The sequence below is a fragment of the Tricharina praecox genome, assembly GCF_024521635.1.
Source record: "Tricharina praecox strain CBS 144465 chromosome Unknown BZA05scaffold_42, whole genome shotgun sequence".
Lineage (NCBI taxonomy): Eukaryota > Fungi > Ascomycota > Pezizomycetes > Pezizales > Pyronemataceae > Tricharina > Tricharina praecox.
The window spans coordinates 104,095-123,675 of record NW_026250444.1 but is presented as its reverse complement, the minus strand read 5'-3'; the positions used below and the strand labels follow the sequence as shown (position 1 = coordinate 123,675).

Sequence of the window (19,581 nt, the reverse complement as noted above, 5' to 3'; positions counted from 1 at the left end):
ACGTCCGAAGACCTAAGCTAGGACAAAACCAATTAAGCTCAATGTTGTGACTAGGGTAACCAGCCCACGGGACGGGGGAAGCGGTCAAAACGAGTACATAAAACTCTTGTAGATTCTGATAACTCCGCTGACCTCCAAGCGTAATATCCATCCGCGGACGATTCTTGCTCTATGGAAACCCGAACCGCTATGCCCAGTACTAACGCGATCGCCGTAGAACCCGACGTCCCCACGATGGCTACCAGTATAAACGCTATGGGTAGATCGATTCACGAGGATCCAGCGGAGCGGTTGGAGTTCCCCAAGCCGCCCGTGTTCCCGGACATCCCTGCGTTCGATGACAACACGCTGCAGCTCGTCGAGATCAGGCGCATCGTCATATCTCTCATGAACGACATGATATCTCAGCTGAGGGCAGTGTGAGTGTCTTCTTTTATGACCTCGTTCCGATCACTCGCCGAACACGAAACTACCATCTGATCCCCTCTAGGGACGCCGAAAACGTCGCCCGTATGTCGAACGATGGGCCGTCCAGAACACCCAGTCCGACATTGACTGCGCCGTGTACTCCCGGTAATCAGAGTGTGCCGAGCCCTCCGAATCCGCGTGGTGCCATCGGTCGTATGAGTGGTGCGCCATCCTGTCCAACGGCCAAGTGGACTGCTGTTGACGGTAGATACCTGTTCTTGTAGCGGTACAGCTAAATTTGCTTCTCGCCAGGTATGGACAATCAACGCGGGGGACCATCAACCGACGCCGCCGCCGTCTCAGGCGTTGCTACACAGCCATTTTTTCGGTATTTTAGGGGCTCGGTCTGCTGCACTTCTCACCTTTCGAACTTGTGCGCCTCCTGTTTGGTCAGGTTTTAGGTATTTTTTGTTGCCAGTATTGTGATTGGGAGGGGGCATGTACTGTATGTATTCTTTTACCGATCTCCTGTCTACGGGCGAAAAGAGAGAAATGGTGCTTTCATATAGACGGGGTTATCGTCGTCGTTTGGGTGTGCTGTACATTGGTGGACGAGACCACAGTCCAGCTGCTTTCGAACCAGGGCGCCAAAATTGAGGCCAAAAACAACAACGAGTTGACGCGGTTGCACTTAGCGGCATGCAGTGGAAGAGGGACCACACAGTCCGTCTGCTTCTTGAACGGGGTGCTAGTATCGAGGTGAAAGACACGCACGAGCATGCGGCGTTGCACGTGGCTGCAAATAAAGGCTATTGGACTGCAGTGCGGCTACTTCTGAACTGGAGTGCCAGCAGCGAGGATTGGTATGCATATAAAACACGGGAGTGCCTCAAAAACAGTTGAAATACTTCCCGCTGCCCCAACATTGTTTTCGGATGCCTTCTCCCGCACTGGAAGCCACCAACGAGAATTCCCACCGCCTGACGAGAAAAGTCAACAGGCAGTGTACCTATAACAAAACCAACTTCTATCCTGACTACCAACACTTCCTCAGTTCGCTACTGATCGGGGATGGACGTTCAGACCACCACTTTCGACATCCACAGCAGTAGCTACCTTGTACAAAGACCGTTCGAGAGAGAGACAGAGAGAGAGATCTTCACAAAGGCCGTTCGTAAGATACCAGGACAAATCTATGCGAGCGGCGAGTGATACTCAATGATGAAACGTTCTCAGCAGCAGCAGCAGCAAGAGACTGGATTCCAAGCCGCTCCGTGGTGTCAAGATGTACATACACCGAGTAGTTTGGCAGTCCGAAGTCCGAGAGTCCATGCGAGGCGAACCATACAGATTGCCGACTAATTAGTGTTCGGACTACCTACCATTCATTTGGGATAGGATTGGACAGGACCGACCGCCCCGTCAATGACCCGATTCCAAGTCGCTGTTGGAATGTTGACTCTTGAGGGTAGTTAGCGAGGGAAATGACAATGGCCACAACTTTATCTGGTGTCTTTTTGGTTCTAGCCATTCCAAGCCCTGTCTGGAGAGGGCCCAACAGCCGACCCGGATCATGACACAGACCAACACTTTCACAGCCGGCTGACTGCTGCGAACTGAATACTTGCGTTCAGCACCCGAAATCCGCCTCAAATATTGACTGGTGTCCTTTGAGAATCATTATTGATAGGTATAGGTGAGTAAGTTATGAATGTAAGAATGCTATATGTACAGTAGTCTACACGCTTCGGGAGATGCGGCGAAATATGGATATATGGTACAGCGAACCGCAAGCACACACGCCCGAAATAAACCCACTATGGACTCCCGGAAGGCGAATGGGCAGTCAGCACCACCTCCTCGTCGGTAATCTTCTCCTTCGCACCCGCGCCCCAAACCCTCTGCCAAAAACTCTTTTCCAACCCACTCTTCGGCTCCCACAGCGGGGTAGGCTGCCACGCCCTCACCGCCCCGGAACCCGCATCTGCACCAGGGAACTTCCCTTTCCCACCCTTATCCTTCCACAACTGCTCCTCCAGTGCGAGCACCCTCTGCTGCAATAACTCATGCTCGCGCTCCTGCTCCTCGAGCCGCTCCTGGTCCTGGCGCTTCCGTGTCTCGAGTAGATCCAGACGCTCAAGCACCGTATCCCGCCGCGAAGCCTCCTTCCGCTTACTCCGCAGCGCCTCGACAAAGATCAGGGTGCCCGCCACGCTGAACAGGAAGAACTCAGAGATGAAGTTCGCCCCAGCATCGATCGCCTTACTCTCCGTCAACGGCCTGATCCTCGGCGCAGCCACCTTGCCCGCCTCCTTCGCAGCGCCATCCGCCGGCTTCGGCACCGCGGTCACGATATCACTCCGCACCTGGCCCGTCTCCGCCGGGTAGATCGCCTCGGACTCCTTCATCTTCCGTAGGGACTCGTTGTGGCGCCGCAGGGCCTCGGCTTTCTCCGCTTTCTCGATGTTGGCCGAGGTGTCCCGGAGGAGCCCCAGGCGCAGGCGCATATCGATCTGGTGCAGGCGCTGGGCAAGTACGATGCATACTTTGCGGAAACGGGGATGGTCGCGCGCTTGCGATTTTATGCGGGTCGCTATGGGTTTTGCTACGGGGGATTAGCGGTGGAGATGGAGGAGGGGGAGAGGGAGTACCAAGCGTGCGGATCACGAGCGATCCGAGCTTGAGCGCTGTTGTTGACATCTTTTCTGGATTGTGGTGGCCGGAGTGAGGGTGAGAGTGGTGATGCGGGGTGCAATGGAGGGGGGCGGAGGGGTAGCTCGAGCTCGTATCGTCGGATTAGTTTCGATTTCAGTTCTCAATGGCGGCGGAGGGCCATGGGGGTTCGATGTGACAGGAGGGGACGGGGGAAGAGTGTACAATTGACACGACAGAGAGGAGTCACACCCGCAGGCTGCAGAAGAACGAATTGGTGGATGATGCCGGGCCGACCTGTAGATAGAGGTTGTTTAGGCCTCTAAGAGCCGCCATTCCAGGGAAGACAGCGCAGAGCCGCAGGGTTATTGGGGAATCTGCAGAGCATAGCGGCAGTGCGGGCCTGGGGCGGGGCAGGGTCCACCGACTTCGGCTGAAGACTTCATGGTGTGACGGAAATTGATAGTGCATGGTTGGCGAAAACTGGGCAATTGACTGGTGGTCAGGCCGAGACGGAGATGAAGAGATTTACGGGCGGAGGGTCAGTCCGTCCGAGTTTGTTGATGCCACGGGAGTCGGGGACACTGAAGGTTCGGGGCCGGGACCAGCTGGTTTGTTTTGTGGTCCTGGTCCATGGAAAAGCTACACCGGCAAGGCACACCCACCAGCCACCGCCACATTCCGACACCATCGGCTGGCCACAGCAAAGCCACACGGACAGGAAAGCAACAGCCACCGCCACAATCCGACTCCATCGGCTCGAATCACGCCGCTGCTGCAGTTGCCCTGACAACCAAGCCTCCCAAACACGGCTAGCTAATCCGCTTGCTTTGTCTTTGCGAGTCGATGTACAACACACCCACACACATTCGTCTTGATCATAACAACACAACTCCTCACGCTCGAGCAAACAAGTATCGCCGTGAGAATTGCAAGAGGAGGACGCGAAGGAACGCAAGGGCTTCATACACCATTGTTTCCATTTCGATTATTTTGTGCTCTCCAACATTCACTCACCGCGCTAACCGATCGTTGCTGTCCGTTCGAACCAACCAACTGAACGCCCTCTTCCTTCCTCCCGACCCCCGACTCGTCTTTCTCTCCTCCCCCTCTCAGGTTTATTGATACGGATACGATCAGTTTCTCCTGTCGTTTATTGCCTACTCCACGCGGCTGCATTGCGACATCGCCTGTACCGCTACCATGGCCTACCGCCGCCCGGCCCCTCTGGCCTCAATGGAGCCCAACCTCCACCACAACCTGGCACCCCGAGCTACAGCCCACCGCAAGGCCATGACGAACCGCCTACCCGCCTCGCCCCTCAAGAAACAATCCGACTATGAAGTGGTCGCGCCCCTCGCCTCGAAGCCCGCACGTAAGCCGATCTCATCCCGGGCGGCTCCAGTCACCCCGCGGGTCCGCAAGGAACGTAAGAAGTACCTTTGCGCTACTCCGCCGGCAGTGCTGCACGATCTCAAGGGACTGAGAGAGTATGATCGAGGACGACAGCTGGGAGAGGGTGGCTTTGCGAGGTGTTTCCTTGTTCAGAATAAAGATGGGTCCTTGTTTGCGGCCAAGACGGTGTCCAAGAGCAGTCTGCAGAGTACAAAGATGAAGGGAAAGGTTGGTTTCCGTGGCGGATGTGGATGACTCGGTGACTGCGGAGTGCTGATGAGTAGCAAAAAGTTCTTTGGAGAGCTATCGGTTCATAAGACCATGCTACACCCGAATGTCGTCCGGTTCGTGGAGGTCTTCGAGGACGACGACAACATCTATATGATCCTGGAGCTGTGCCATAACAAGTCGTTGATGGACATGCTGCGTCGTCGAAAACGATTTACCGAGCCTGAGACCCGCTTCTTCATACTGCAGCTGATGGGCGCGCTCAAGTACATGCACGGGAAACGGGTGATCCATCGGGATCTGAAGCTCGGCAACATATTTCTGGACGCAAACATGAACATCAAGATTGGCGATTTTGGGTTGGCGGCATTGTTGGTGGATGAGAACGAGAGAAAGAAGACCATATGTGGAACGCCAAATTATATTGCGCCAGAGGTGCTATTTGATGGTGGGAAAAATGGCGAGGGACACAGCTTCGAGGTCGACCTATGGGGGGTGGGGGTGATTATGTATGCAATGCTGGTTGGGAAGCCGCCGTTCCAGTCAACCGATGTGGATTCGATCTACAAGTGAGTTCTTTGTTCCGATTTGCGCTAGAGTGTTGGACGAGTGTAGACTGACATTCGTCCAGGAAAATCAAATCCAACCAGTTCGACTGGCCAGAAGATGTGATGGTTAGCCAGTCGGCGAAGGCCCTGGTTAATTCTCTACTCAACCGCGACCCTAATGCGCGACCTTCACTCGACGAGATTGCGAATCACCAGTTCTTCAAATCCGGACTTTTTCCCAAGTCGATTCCGGTTTCGGCTACCACCACGGAGCCTGTCTGGCCGAGTGCTGGAAACAATCTTGCTGCCGTTACTGCTAGCAGGGCGGAGTGGAAGCGGAATTACGATGCGGTTGCGAGAGCGGCTGGTGTCGGAATCGACTCTACTGGTGCGCCGGTCGAACCTGTCGGCGAGAAACCAGGGAAGCCGGTGGAACCGGTGCCAATGTCGAGACCTCCGTCGGCCATGTCCACTGCATCCAATGAATGTGCGGACATCGGGAAGTTGCTCGAAAAGAAGAAGAAGGAACAGAAGGAGAAGGAAGAGTCGCTCAAGGCAAACGGTGGATATATCCTTCCCGAAGCCCTGTCACCCAGGGACGGTCATGCACGGATGCGAAATATGGGATTGATTAAGAACGTCCCGAGTCGATTGGCTGCTCTAAGAGGTGCCCTACCACCTGGCTTTGTGCCTCAGCGAGAAGAGCTAGCGGCTGCTGCCACAAAGGCTCCCGGTGCCATTCAGGAGGAATCGGAACCCGAGGAGAGTGAGAGTGAAGAGGAGGAGGACGAGGAGGATGAACCGGCCCCGGTCTCAGCTCCGGTTCCCCTAGCGAGACCGAGACAGATGGACAAGGCCCCCATGCGAAGAACTAACTCTGACACTAGAGAGGCTACATCCGCAATGGCACGCGTTCAGATATCGAAATCTGCCGCCCTGCCGCCGCCGCCAGCCCGCCGCGTGACTAGATCCCATGCCGCCCAGCAACGGGCAGCGGTGGTAGAACCAATACCCACCAGACCCGCCCCTCCGGTACAGGCGGAGAGGTCGGCTAGGAGATCGGCCCCTGTCGAAAATCACCGATCTGCTCCAACGGCCGACCCGGCGCCGGCACCGGAGCCTCAACAGTTGTCGCGCGCCCCCTCGGTCACATCGATGCGTGCACCCTCAGTTGCGGAGTCATCGAAAGAGAGGAACAATGGTTCGGCTCAATCATTCGACGGCATTCCTTTCGGATCCACCCTCTCCTCCAGAGTGGGGAAACCCATCGCCCAGACATCAACTACTGCCATCTTAGCTTCGCTCGCTCCAATCATCGTCAACCTTACCGCCTTTGCATCCGGCAGTCTTCGTTCTCTTCCATCGCAGCCCGCCATCACTACCGAAGCGGTTCGTGCTTTCCGCCGTGGGGAGAGGAATAGGGCCGTCTTCATCAAGAAGTGGGTGGACTACACGAATAAATATGGCATGGCCTACATGTTGTCCGATGGTACCTGTGCAACGTTTTTCAACGACAACACATCCCTCGTCGTCGACTCGATCGGAGGGGAGCGTGTAGAATGGATTACGCACTCCCTCGCCGAGCCAGTGCAGGCGGCGCTTGGTGGTGGCAAGGAGACTATCTTCCGACGACTGTTGACGGAGATGTCGGTGATCAAGCAGCGATCCCACAGTAGCAAGGGACTCAGGGCTAAGATGATGATTTGGAGGAAGACGAGCAACTACATGAACAACTGTCTCGGCATCACGGAGCACTGGGGCTGCGATAGGAAGGAGTCTGTCAGGGAGCCGTCTATTGAGCAACTTTCGAATGTTCTACTCTGGGTTACGCACTACGCTCGATTGCGGCGATGCGTCGTGTTCCGTCTCATTGATGGCACCATTCAGGTTGGTTTCGTCCTCCTTTTGATGTGGCCAGTCCGCTAACATTTTCATCCAGTTGAACTTTATCGATCACACAAAGTTGATTCTTACGTCGGCTGCACGAACCATCCGCATTGTCACGAAGGATAATGAACTCCATGTCTTTAGCCTTGAAGACGCCCTCGACCTCTGTCGTAGAGGCGAGCCACTAGCCACTGAATACGGCCTGAAGCAGAAGATCCTATACGTCAAGGAGATTCTGCGGACATGGCACAGAACCGGAAGGTTCCCTGGGGAGATGGATACCGATGGCGAAGAGCCAGTAGTCATTTTGGGAGAAGGACCAGCGGAGTAGATCATACCCTTCGTTCATTGGTGTTTTGTGGTGTTCTCTTCGTTTGTTGCCGGAGCGCATTACTATGGTGTTTGTTCTTCCCTTCGCTCTGACTTTGTTGTTTCTGTTTCCCGTGGGGGCATGGCGTTGTACTTTCTGAGTACTGTTTTTGTTTCTTTCTGGCCGAGCTTTCGCATCATTTGTGGTCTTCTTGTTGGCGCGGGTCTGGAGTGTGGATACATGTCGATACCTCCTTACACATACATACGATCGAGTGGTTGTATCAATGAGCATTGAATGCTTGTGAACTAGCTGCCTGTAGGTTCTATGCATCCAGTGAAAACTGCCGGGTTCAGAACTAGAAGAAATCACCACAGAGTTCAATTGCCGTTGCCGTTGCCCAAGGCTTAAATACTTTAGTAGGTTGGCCATATATATAGAACCGATCATTTCGCTCCTGTCCCGGCTCCGACTGATGGGGAGCGTCTTGACGGGCGTTACCGGGCCAGCCATCTCCGCATAACAGCCCAGCTTTCCTCCAAGCTGCTATTGCTATCATGGTATAGGTACATTTTCTCTGTTCTCTGTCTACACTTCTCTAGGATGGAGGAGAGAACATCAACATATTGTTGCATGCGGCGCGTCTACTATAGAATAGCGGATAAGAGTGTCCTCCGGTCTGCCGATATCGGGCGAGTGACGTTGCATGTCTCGGGCCGATAAACAAGGCATTGTTTATGCGGCTCCGTGCGGCTCCCCTGTGCTAGTCCCCATTCAGGCAAAGCGCCCTTCCTAGAGGTCGGAGTCTGGGGCGTCGCCAGTAAATGAGAGCGAACATAAGAGCAGAGCCCAGAGAGCCTCTTCCCCAAACCACATCACTCTTCCCGTACAGCCCCTACCCACCGCCCACCACACCTGCCCCCACCTCCTCTCGTCCGTTCGTTTCCCGCTTGCTGCCAACTCTACATCCAAATATCCACTGTTGTCCTGCTGTTCTATTGATCGATTCAGTTCGCCCTTCGAGCGACGAAGCGCGACGCTGTCGTGTAGGTTGACACGCGAAATAGACGTCTCGCCCGCCCTTTCGCCGAGCACCCACGCATCCACATACCGCCAATATGTCTGGCCCGGCCAAAGATAACTGGCATCCTCCATCGCACCCTCCATCGCATCCTCCATCGCATCCTGCATCGCATCCACCGACACAACCCGCGCAGCAGCAGCAGCAGCAGCCGCCGGCTGACCAGTCGCAGCCTCCTCCCCCTCAACAACAGTCAAATCCTCAAGGGCCACCGCCTCAGAGCTTACCCCCACACAGGCCCGCGTACCAGTAAGTGCCAGCACGCGAGATACAGGTGGTTTGGGCGCTGACGTGTGTGTCCGTGAAGAACCAGCTCGCAACAGCCACCAGTGCTACCGCCTCCGAGGGATATTGGGGCGGGTGCTTGTAAGTTTTGATCGTTCGCGGTGGATGAGGGATTGGGACACTGATCGTTCGTGAATGCGTGTAGCTTTCTACAACCAGCCTCCGTCGCACGGTCATCCCCTTCCGCTCCCGACGCTCTCGGCCGCGAGCCACCCCGCGTACTCGCTTCCCTCCCTCGGCGCTGGGGCGCCAGGGCCGCCACTACCACAACCTTCACAGCAACAACAGCAACAACAGCAGCAGCAGAGAGAGCCACCCCAAGCACAGCCTATCGCCCATCCGGGAATGCAGAGCAGTCCACAGATGACTTCGTCGGCCGCCGCGGCCGGCATGGGAGGGATGCACACCCAGGCTAGCCCATCGTTAACATCGCAGGTAGCACAGATCACGGGCATGGTCACGGGACAGGGTCCGCCATTGCCTCCACCTCAACAGTCTCAGTCAGCTACAGCTGCTCAGACTCAACCGCCACCAGGTGTTTCGGGCGGAAGTCAGAATGGGCATATGCATACGGTCACTACTGTCACTCCTGGGTCCGCACATGCGGCTGTTGTCGCTGTCGCTGCTGGACCGCCGCCGCCTGCGGGTGCGCAGGGCCCAGCTGGAAATGGGCCGGGCGGGCCCATTTTAAATGTAGGCCACCATATTGTTTTTAAGTCCGAGATGATCCCCTTGCTTTATTACACTTCCCGTGAACCCCGCGTAATGTTCGGTGGTGGTGGTGTTAGTGTTGGCGGCGTCTGTCTCGTTGCTTTGAGCAGATGGAAACTTCCATGCTAGCTGGCCCGCATCAGTTGCAAGCCCTGCTATATGCGGGTTCGCGTGTGGTCTTCCCCCACCTTGATATCCTTCTGCGAGTCCCTGTAACCCTTATCGGCTTCTGGTGGTTGTGTATACTCACAACATTGGTTCCGCAGGATGCATTATCGTACCTTGATCAGGTTAAGTACCAGTTCCAAGATCAGCCCGATGTGTATAACAAGTTCCTGGACATCATGAAGGACTTCAAGAGTCAGGCGTGAGTGGTGTCTGCTCCTTGACATCCCACGTTTTGCGACTGACATATTTGGGTCTCAGCATTGACACACCGGGGGTGATCGAACGTGTGTCCACACTATTCTCAGGGCATCCAGGCTTGATTCAGGGCTTCAACACTTTCCTTCCTCCGGGTTATAGAATTGAGTGCTCCCAGGATCCGAGAGACACTAAGATCACAGTCACCACTCCTTCTGGTATCCACCATGCTTCTTCTGGTGACAACGTATCCATCACTGGCAACACTGGAATCCCGCTCGCCCAATCTATGTCCATGGCCTCGGCCCCTGCACCTGGACAGCCCCCTTCGCGCTTCTACGAGCAGCAGGGCAGTCGTTGGGGAAACAGTGTTGAGGGAATGTACGGACCATACGCTTCTTCTACCAGTCAGCAAGCCCAGGGACAACAGGACGCGATGGAAATCGCAAGACATCAACAAATCGCCCATGCTCAAGCCCAGCATGCTCAAGCCCAGGCCCAGACCCAACAACATGCTCAGCAACAGCAACAGCAGCAGCAACAGCAGCAGCAACAGCAGCAGCAACAGCAGCAGCAGCAACAGCAGCAGCAACAGCAGCAGCAACAGCAGCAGCAGCAACAGCAACAACAGCAGCAACAACAGCAGCAGCAGAATCAACAGCAGCAGCAAGCGGTGGCGCAACAGCAGCAGCAACAGGCAGCACAGCAGCAAGCGCAGCAACTCCAGCAGACTGTGCAGCAGGGTGTCAGTCAATTGCAGACCGCAGCTGCTCATACCAATGGAGCTGGCTCGAAGGGTCCTTCTGCGATGGCTACAGCTTCTGGTCCGAATACACCTGGCGTCGGCGAGAGAGGCAAGGGGCCGGTCGAGTTCAACCATGCGATTAGTTACGTGAACAAGATCAAGGTAATTCATGCATACCATCAGAGTACGTGTTTGGTGCATCGAGGAGATTAACCTGGTGATTAGAACCGCTTCGCGCACCAACCGGAGATCTATAAGAACTTTCTCGAGATCCTGCAGACGTATCAGCGGGAGAGCAAACCCATCCAGGATGTATACTCGCAAGTGACCCAACTATTCCGGGAGGCTCCCGATCTTTTGGAGGACTTCAAACAGTTCCTACCTGAGAGTGCCGCCCAGGCGCGTGCGGCGGCGGCTGCCAAGGCGGCTGCTGAAGAGGCTGCTGCCGGTTCTGGTGCGATGGGCGGTGCGCCGCCGACTGCTGCTGGTTCTGCGAGGATTCCTGCCCTCGGAACGTTTCCTCCCCCACCATCGGTTGCAAAGGAGAAGGGAAAGAAGCGTGGTGGGCAGGTTCCGCAACCGCCAGTTGACCAAAAGGTAGAGACTGTCGTTGGTGTCGGTAGAGCCGCAAATAAGGTAGGCTCGCAGTCCCCATCCTCGTTGCGTATGGTGGGTAGGATGGCTGTCGTGGACGTGTAGCCGTGATTGCTGTGGTGCCGTTCGCGGTTGTACACGAACAACGGAACAAGTTTGGATCATCAGCACTCGTCACACACCACCCATCCTTCTCTACACTCCCAAAACCGTTTACTGACACAGAACAGCGACACAAAGCAGCACACCCCAAGCCAACTCTCGAGCAGCAGATTGCGAGCGTCTCGCCTACTCTTACGCCTTTTCAACCGGAACCGATGGCTTCGCCACAGCAGGCAATGGCGACTACTGAAGAGTTGGCGTTCTTCGACAGAGTCAAGAAGTTCATTGGCAATAAGCAGACGTACAATGAGTTCCTGAAACTACTCAATCTTTTCTCGCAAGGCCTGATGGACAAATCTGTCCTGTACGACAAAGTTCGCAACTTTATCGGTGGAAACAAGGAGCTCCTGGAATGGTTTAAGAGATTCATTCAGTGGGACGGTGTCTCTGAGGAAATCCAAAACACGCCGCAACTAATGAATAAGGTTCGTTTGAGCGTGTGTAGAGCTCTAGGTCCGAGTTATCGGCTTCTTCCTAAACTAGTATATATATCCCTCCCGAGAAAATGGCTAGGTGCTAATCGATTTGTTGCAGGAGGCCCAGAAGCTATGTTCCGGACGGGATGAGACGTGCAATGAAGTGCTCAATGACAAGTGGGCGTCGCATCCAACGTGGGCCAGTGAAGATTCTGGCTTCGTGGCTCACAAGAAGAACCAGTTTGAAGACATTCTCCACCGGATCGAGGAGGAACGACATGATTACGACTTCAACGTTGAGGCGAATCTTCGGACGATTCAGCTTCTGGAACCCATTGCGTCGCGGATAGCAACCATGAATGCGGACGAGAAGGCAAATTTCCGCCTGGCTCCTGGCCTCGGCGGTCAGAGCAAGACGATCTACCAGCGTGTCATTAAGAAAGTCTGGGGACGCGAAGCGGGTCTTGAGGTTATCGAGGCGCTGCATAATGATCCCGTCCGCGCCGTCACTTTGGTTTTGAGCCGCCTGAAGAAGAAGGATGAGGAGTGGAAGGCGGCACAGCGCGAGTGGCAGAAGGTCTGGCGTGACCAGACAGCTAGAGTCTTTTGGAAGTCGCTCGATCATCAGGGCATCTCGATCAAACAGAATGACAAAAAACAGTTCCAGCTCAAGACGCTCGTGGGCGAGATCTCGGCGAAGCGCGAAGAGCAGATGGCCCGTCGGCTTTACCCCACCACGCCGGCTCCGGAGTACCAGTTTGCGTACGATTTCAAGGACACCAACATCATCCTTGACGTTAGCCGTCTCCTGGCGGTGGCTCTCGAGAACGGTACTGGTTTCTCGATCAGCGACAGGGAGAAGATCGATGGCTTCATCAAGAGCTTCATTCCGCTATTCTTTGGCATCAACTCCAGAGACGTCGAGGATACCGTCAACTCGATCTCGCGTAAGACGCCAGACGACGAGGGCGACCCCGAATCGGCGAACCACAGGGGCAGTCGTCGCGGCGCTAAGTCCGACACCAATGATCTGCTCCGGGACGTTCTCAAGCGTGGCAAGGGCAAGAACACGAGGAAGGACAAAGACGAATCTGCCACGTCGCTTACCAACAGCCGCGACTCTTCGCAGGAACCGCATGACGGAGATGTCGAGATGACGTCGCCGTACTCATCCGACCGGCCCGTCAAGGAGGAAGGAAATTGGATAGCCAGGCCAACCAAGCACCTCTCCGGGGTGAAGCCCAACTTCCCGATGAGCCCCGCCGAGCACGACGATCGGCAGTTCCAGAAGAGGACCGTGTTTACCCTCTTCTGCAACAGCACGATATACAGCTTCTTCCGTGCCTTCCAGATCCTCTACGGCCGGCTGGCGGCTGTCAAGGCTACCGAAGAACAGATCCGTGCCGACATCGAGAGGCGAAAGACGGTCAAGGTTGCACGCGAGATCAACATCATGACGCATCGCGTTGAGGACATCTTCTCGGATACCTCCCCGACGGCGAACTACTACAGCCAGATACTGGACATGTGCGAGAAGGTTCTTGAAGGTGAGCTCGACACTGCCGGCTTTGAGGAGACGCTCCGGAGCGTCAATGTCCAGCAGGGATGGAAGCTGTTCACGATCGAGAAGACGTGCAACTCGATCCTCAAGTTTATTCAGAGCATCGTGCCTAGCGACGGCAAGGAGAAGAATACCGAGAAGGAGAAGACAGCCGACATCGTCCTACGCTTCCAGAAGGATCGTGATAATCGTGCGTACGAGAAGGAGGGTGGTGAGTACAGAGAGCTCATTGCGTACCGCAGAGCCGTTGAGGGTATTCTTGGGCAGACGGATGATCTTTACAGGATCGATTGGGTTTGTGCACTCTCTCTCTCTCTCTCGTTCGCGATGTTTGGATGAGAACTGACTGGATATAGCACGAGATTGAGCAAAAGGCGACTATCCGCCTTGTCCCCCGTGGCTCCCCAACTGTCACCTCGGAGCTCGACCGAGACGAGAGCTGGCAGTACTACATATCCACCTTCATGTTGACCTCGCCGACCGAAGGCATCCCTCTCGACCGCTGCAGCAGGGTTTTCCTGCGCCGCGGCTTCCCACAGGAAAAGGACCTCACCACCGATCCCGGCAAGAGCAAAGTCCGCGAAAATATGGAAGTCCGCATCTGTGTCAACACATACCGGCTCTTCTTCATGCCGGGCACCGAGGATCTCGTTGTCAAGGACCCCAAGAGCTGGGCCTCCGTTCCCCCGGGCACGATGGAGAGGAGGAAGGGCATGTGGAAGAAGACGCTGGGCACGCTGGGATGGATGAAGGATACCAAGCCCGAGGAGGTGGAAGAGAAGCAAAAAGAGTGGGAGTCGTTCCTGCGGGGCGATAATGCTCGCAAGAAGCGCGGCAGCGTCGAAGTCGAGGATCTCGAGGATGCTGCTCGGACCACTAAGAAGGCGAAGAGTGGTGAAGTCGAGATGGGCGGTATGTGATTGGGGGGGTTAGTAGTAAAGCTTGTCTTGTTTTTTTTTGCTGCTTTTTCACACGTATATCTTTTTGTTTTTTTCCGCCATTACATGAATTGATTTGAGTTGTGTCTGTGTTCGCTACGGATTGGGGTTTTTTTGTGGAGTTTTGTTTTGTTCACTGGTCTAGTAGTCATCTTAGTTTGATGTCTTGTCTTGTCTGTTTTGTCTTTCTTGTCTTTCTTGTCTTTCCTGTCTTGTCATGTCTTCTTTTCTTGTCTTGTCTTGCAGTTGATGTGCGATTTGGCTTTACGTAGTACGAATTAACGGTACTTTCAACTTTGCTACGTGTTGCGTGGTGCGTGGTGAATCGTTTCCCTTCGCCCAGGCCTCAGGGTGGCTGGCTGGCGGGCGATAGGTGTGGGATGAGGGCTCAAATGCATGGTGATTTTGCAAGTACTCGACTCGACGATAGTTACGAGTAGTTTTAACGAACAGAAAGATCCGGGCGTCTCGTCATGGGTCATTCGGTCCGTAGATAGTGGTGGGTGGGTTCTCGTCAGTGCCGTGTTGCAACAGCTAGAGCTTTTTTTGTTTACTCATTACTCATGAATTACATGCGACTTGGATAAACCATGGCAATATCACAGCCAGAGTTCCAGAACTCCAGAATTCGTCAAAAAGTGTGATAGACGAGTGATTCGCCGTGATCGCAGTGATTCTACAGCATCAAATAGAATAAAATATTCCCTCAAAACACCCAAAGTGCCCGCAAAGCCCAAAGCGTCCACAATTAAGCACAGATATGGAGACCTCAAAGATTCAAAGTCAATGGCACCTCAAAGATCCAAAGACAATGGCACCTCAAAGATCCAAAGACAATGGCACCTCAAAGACCCAAAGATAAGATAGCTTCAAAGATCCAAAGCCAATGAGACCTTGAACAATCAAGGATACAGAGACTGCGAATCAGGTAGAGACCCCAAAGAACAATGCCATAATAGTACATGCGGCTATCATCGACAGTACAAAGTGGAAGCACTGAAACACAGAAGAACAAAAGTATGGAAGCACGGGTTCAGGGCTTGCAACAGAATGAAAAAGGAAGGGCCGGCGCAAGGTTCAGAAGAGTTGAGAGGCAGTGCATTGGCATCACAAGGATAAGTCGCAGAGGATTAGGGCTGTGTGCAGGAAGCATGGGTAGCGCGGCTGTGCAGGGTATGAGTCACGAAAGGAGGGTACTCGCAAGGTGGATTTGTCATGATCTGGCACATGCCCACAATCATTGTCAGGTTGCAGGAAGAAGTGGAGGATTTCCTATATAAACGGGCCGTTGCCCCTTTGTACTGAGTTCTTCATGCAACAACTTGTTAATTCAATCACTGTTACCTCTGTCCTCACCTCAGCTGCCGTCTGCGCCGTAGTTGCTGTTTCCACCCTTGTTTCTCAGTTGCTGTCTGCACCAAGTCCCATCTCGCCTTGTCTTCAGGGCTAGTCATACCTTGCCCAGCCCAGTTCCCGTCCATCTGTCCACCCGTCTTCGCTACCTGGAGCCCAGCCTGACCGTGCCGTTACACTTTGCTGCGTCTCTATCTCTCCACCTAGCGAACCGTCATGGCTGCCAACCCCCAAGCTTCAGATCTGGCCCAACCGGAGGTAGCCACTGCAGTACCCCCCTTTTACGGAGAAATTCCCACCAACATGTGCGAAAAACTTCAAGTGATTGTTAACCACGGCGCACCAGCCGAAGATGCAACCCTGCAGAGGGTGTATAACGGATTCAAGGTCATCGGGTTAGCAATCACCCAGTCACCAATAGCAGCACCAACATGGCGCATAGACAACCTGGAGGAACAACTTGGCGGCGCAAGACTAATCGTCACCCGGCTTGCCACTGTCAAAGCCCAGCCTCAAAGCCGTGCCGAGCGTGTCCCAGAGCCCGCCATGTGCGATGGTACCTGCGAGAAACTGGAAGGATTCATTGCACAAGTTCAACTCAAGCTGTAAAGCGACTCAACCCGGTTCCCCACCCCCGTACTCTGAATGGCCTAAGCCTTCAATCTTTTAGAAGGCCCCGCTCAAACCCAGATCCTGCCATACATACAGGACAACAACATTACACTTACTGACGCCAATGCTATCATCACACTCCTGAACATCGCGTTTGGTGACCCCAACCCAGCGGCCACCGCTGGAGCCAAGCTGCACCACCTGAAGCAAGGCAACAAGGAGTTCACCTCCTACTTTGCGGGATTCCAGATGCTTGTCTTCAAGCTCAATTGGGACGAGCATGCGAAGCTCGACCCGCTGCAAGAAGGAGTATCCATCGAACTCCACCGGCAACTTGTGCGCCGTTGTGACACCCTGGTCGCAGTCGGCCCGGCTTCAGGGTCCCGCTTCTTACCAATGGAAGTTCGGGAAGCATAGTTAGATAGATCGGGGAGCAGGAGGAAACCTTTAGATTAGTCGTAGCTAGTCAGAGACGAGATGGGAAGGAGGGAAGCAAACGGGACCAGAGTCTAGGTGGGATCAGAGGCGCAGCGATACGCATGAAAAGTCCGATACAGTCATGCTTGACTTGAGGCAGGCGAACCGCGAAACAAGCGCAGAGAAAACTCTGATCGGAGACAAACCACTCTGACGAGTGTTGCCCCTCTTCTCGCGTCTTAAGCAAATAAGAGCCGTGCCGAAAGGCGCAGCCGTGGCCCAGCGAAGAGATAGCTGAAACCGGACTATGCTCGGGTAAGGATTGATGCGCCATACCTGCCTAGTTTGTATAAACTATCCTGAAGGCTTACGACGACTCTGATGACATGGCGGAGAAAATCTCCGCACCAAGTGCAGAGATTTCACGCCAGGGTTTCCATCCGGCAACAAGCTACGGCAACAGCTGGCACGTTATTCGACCAAATCACCCAACTATATAGATGTGACACCCCGATAGGTATCGGAGGTCACGACGGTCGCAAGAGATGTGATTAGATAGTTCGGGTGATTAGAATAGAGTTGCGAGCCGAAAGGATAGTTAGAAGCGATCAAGGACAAGATAGGAAGGAGGGAGCAAACGGATTCCAGAGTCTAGACAGTGATCGGAGATGCGGGAGATCGGGATAACAGTCCAGAGGACTTTGAGATCTCCGATCATAGGGCCCCGCAGTAGGAACTCTGATCCAGGAAAAAACTGTTATGACGAGAGAATCGAACATCGACCGATGGGGGCAGACAACTTCGAGCGAAGAACTCTGCCGGCGCATGAGGGAGATAATTGCTCGGAAACTCCGATCTATCTTGGGCGCGTGGTGTTTACCACCTGCCTAGTCGAGAAGACTATCCGAAGAGAGCTGACGACGACTCAAGGCTAGGCCGCGGAACTCCGATGCAAAGGAAGCAACGGAGCTACGTTAGGCCGCACTCTAGAGGAATCACGTGCTGAGGATCGGGACGGCTATAAGTCGAACCGAGCGGGCAACCGAACAAACTACAATCATCGCACCGAACAAACCATCGAACAAACACCCTTAAGATTATTCCGTTGTGAATTGTCGAAATCCCTGACTTTTATTCTATCCTCGATATCACCATAGACTCCGACGGCACCAACCCGTCCCAGTCTCACACTATAATCTTAAGGTTACAGTCACCGATTTCTATCGATATGTCCTCCTCAAACCTCGACATGCTCCGCCTCCAACTTCCTCAGACCCTGAGCAATGCGCTCGTTAGCATCCCGCAAGCATCCGAAACCGTCGAAGTACGAAACCCGGCAGCCTGGCTCAGGCTGATGAACCACCAATACCAAACGGCACAAAGAGACCTGCGCCAGCTTTACCAAGCATGCGGTCAGAAGTTCAACGAAGAGGACTCCCGAATGCAGGAAATCAGAAGGAACTACGAACAACTCTGCGATGGGGTCAAGTATGTGTACAACCTCTACGCTCACAATGCCGAAATGAATACAGAATGGCTTCGAACCGAGCTGTCAACGGTAGCGAACGCGACGCACGCCCTGAGCAGCGACGTATGGGCAGTCATTCGAGAACGTAACCAGAAAGACGAAGACAACCGCGAGTTGCAAAGCGTCGCAAACGCTCGGCTACAAGACGCCATCGTGTTCCTCGAAACGGCGCAAGTCGAACAACGCAGGGAGCAAGCGGTGTACAACCGCAACGTGGAAATTTGGGCAGGGAAACAGGAAGAGAAGGCAGAATACCTCTACAAGGAGCAACAGCGAATCAAGGAAAAAATCGCTCGAGCAGAGAAAAAATTGAAGGCTGTAGAGGTAAGGACAGGGAAGGCGAAGGAAAAGGCCCCGGAGTGGGTAAACACTACCCCAAGAGGAGGATCGCGGGCAGAAAGGTCAGCAACAAGGGAAACTCCGGCAGGTGCAGGAATGTCCCCTCCTCCTCCACCCCCAAGACGTCCGGTGACTAACCTTGGAGGTGATCCCTCGGATGAGGAACCATCGGATGATGACGATTCCATCCCCTTGCCGCGTCGTTCGCCGCCCCGTCACCGACACGCTCCGCTACCAAGAGAAGACGACGAAGACGAAGAGAGTCGCTTCGCTCGGATCATCGCTGCTGCCGTCTCCGCATCGAACCCGAGGGCCATCAAGCTTAAAATGAAAGAGCCCAAGCCGTTCGATGGCAAGCAAAGAACAGCCTTCCGTCCATGGTGGGACTCAGTTGAAGAATATCTTGAGTTCCACCCAGAGACAAACGAGCAGCAGAAGATAGCGTGGGTGGGATCCCGACTGGAAGGGACAGCGGCAGAATGGCATCAGGCCCGTCGAAAAAGCCTGAGACAGCTACACTTGGAAGATACCTGGCAGGCGTACCAAGAGGCACTCAAGGAGGCGTACCGCGACACGCAGGAAGGAGCGAACGCATTAAGAAGGATGTGGGCCCTCGAATACAAAGGAGACATTCAGGCTTACATGACCTCCTTCCGATCGCTCAACATGATCGCTCGCGCCACCGGCGAACCGCTACAAGACATAGTCAACCAGGCCATGACTACCGACATCGTCGATATGTGCTTCAACCAGCACACCGAACCCTACGAAGACGATGAAGACTTCCTGGAAACGGTGCTCAGGGCTGGCAACCATGTGGAACGACGGGACGCGCTGAAGAAGGCAAGGGCAATGAGGAAAGGGGGATCGGGTAGCCAGGGTTCCGGCGGCGACCGGAAGGGACCTGGCAACGGCCGGCAGGGCCAAGGAAAGGGTAGAGACCCCGGGGGCCGCAAGGAAAGCGGGGAGTCCCCGGAGGGCCGAAAGGCCAAGGAAGCAACAGGAGTCAGGAAGGGAAGGACAAGGGAAGGGGACATCTACGCAGGAG

The 19,581-nt window shown here is 54.5% G+C and overlaps 3 protein-coding genes across 3 annotated transcripts; 2 read left to right on the top strand and 1 right to left on the bottom strand.

Annotated features, from left to right (window-relative positions):
* Positions 1 to 2,093: 2,093 nt before the first annotated feature.
* On the bottom strand, positions 2,094 to 3,253 carry BZA05DRAFT_208226 (optic atrophy 3 protein-domain-containing protein). Its single transcript, XM_051479583.1, has 2 exons — positions 3,060 to 3,253; positions 2,094 to 3,013 (listed from the first exon to the last, which is right to left on the bottom strand). The coding sequence occupies exons 1-2, from the start codon at positions 3,106 to 3,108 to the stop codon at positions 2,226 to 2,228; spliced, it is 837 nt and encodes a 278-aa protein (XP_051334990.1). The 5' UTR covers positions 3,109 to 3,253; the 3' UTR covers positions 2,094 to 2,225.
* Positions 3,254 to 4,263: 1,010 nt separating this feature from the next.
* BZA05DRAFT_344627 (kinase-like domain-containing protein) lies at positions 4,264 to 7,157 on the top strand (the record flags this gene model as incomplete). The annotated part of the gene is made up of 4 exons (XM_051481136.1): positions 4,264 to 4,683; positions 4,747 to 5,252; positions 5,315 to 5,507; positions 6,351 to 7,157. 4 exons carry the CDS (start codon positions 4,264 to 4,266, stop codon positions 7,155 to 7,157), a joined length of 1,926 nt encoding a protein of 641 aa, XP_051334989.1.
* A 2,470-nt stretch (positions 7,158 to 9,627) lies between these two features.
* BZA05DRAFT_344604 (uncharacterized protein) lies at positions 9,628 to 14,266 on the top strand (the record flags this gene model as incomplete). Its single annotated transcript, XM_051481133.1, has 7 exons — positions 9,628 to 9,872; positions 9,932 to 10,159; positions 10,721 to 10,775; positions 10,839 to 11,249; positions 11,438 to 11,851; positions 11,904 to 13,640; positions 13,703 to 14,266. 7 exons carry the CDS (start codon positions 9,628 to 9,630, stop codon positions 14,264 to 14,266), a joined length of 3,654 nt encoding a protein of 1,217 aa, XP_051334988.1.
* Positions 14,267 to 19,581: the final 5,315 nt, after the last annotated feature.

Coding starts and splice junctions, on each gene's coding strand:
- BZA05DRAFT_208226 (XM_051479583.1), bottom strand. CDS start 3,108: ATGTCAACAACAGCGCTCAAGCTCGGATCGCTCGTGATCCGCACGCTT. Junction 3,014..3,059: donor GCTCGTGATCCGCACGCTTG/GTACTCCCTCTC, acceptor AATCCCCCGTAG/CAAAACCCATAGCGACCCGC.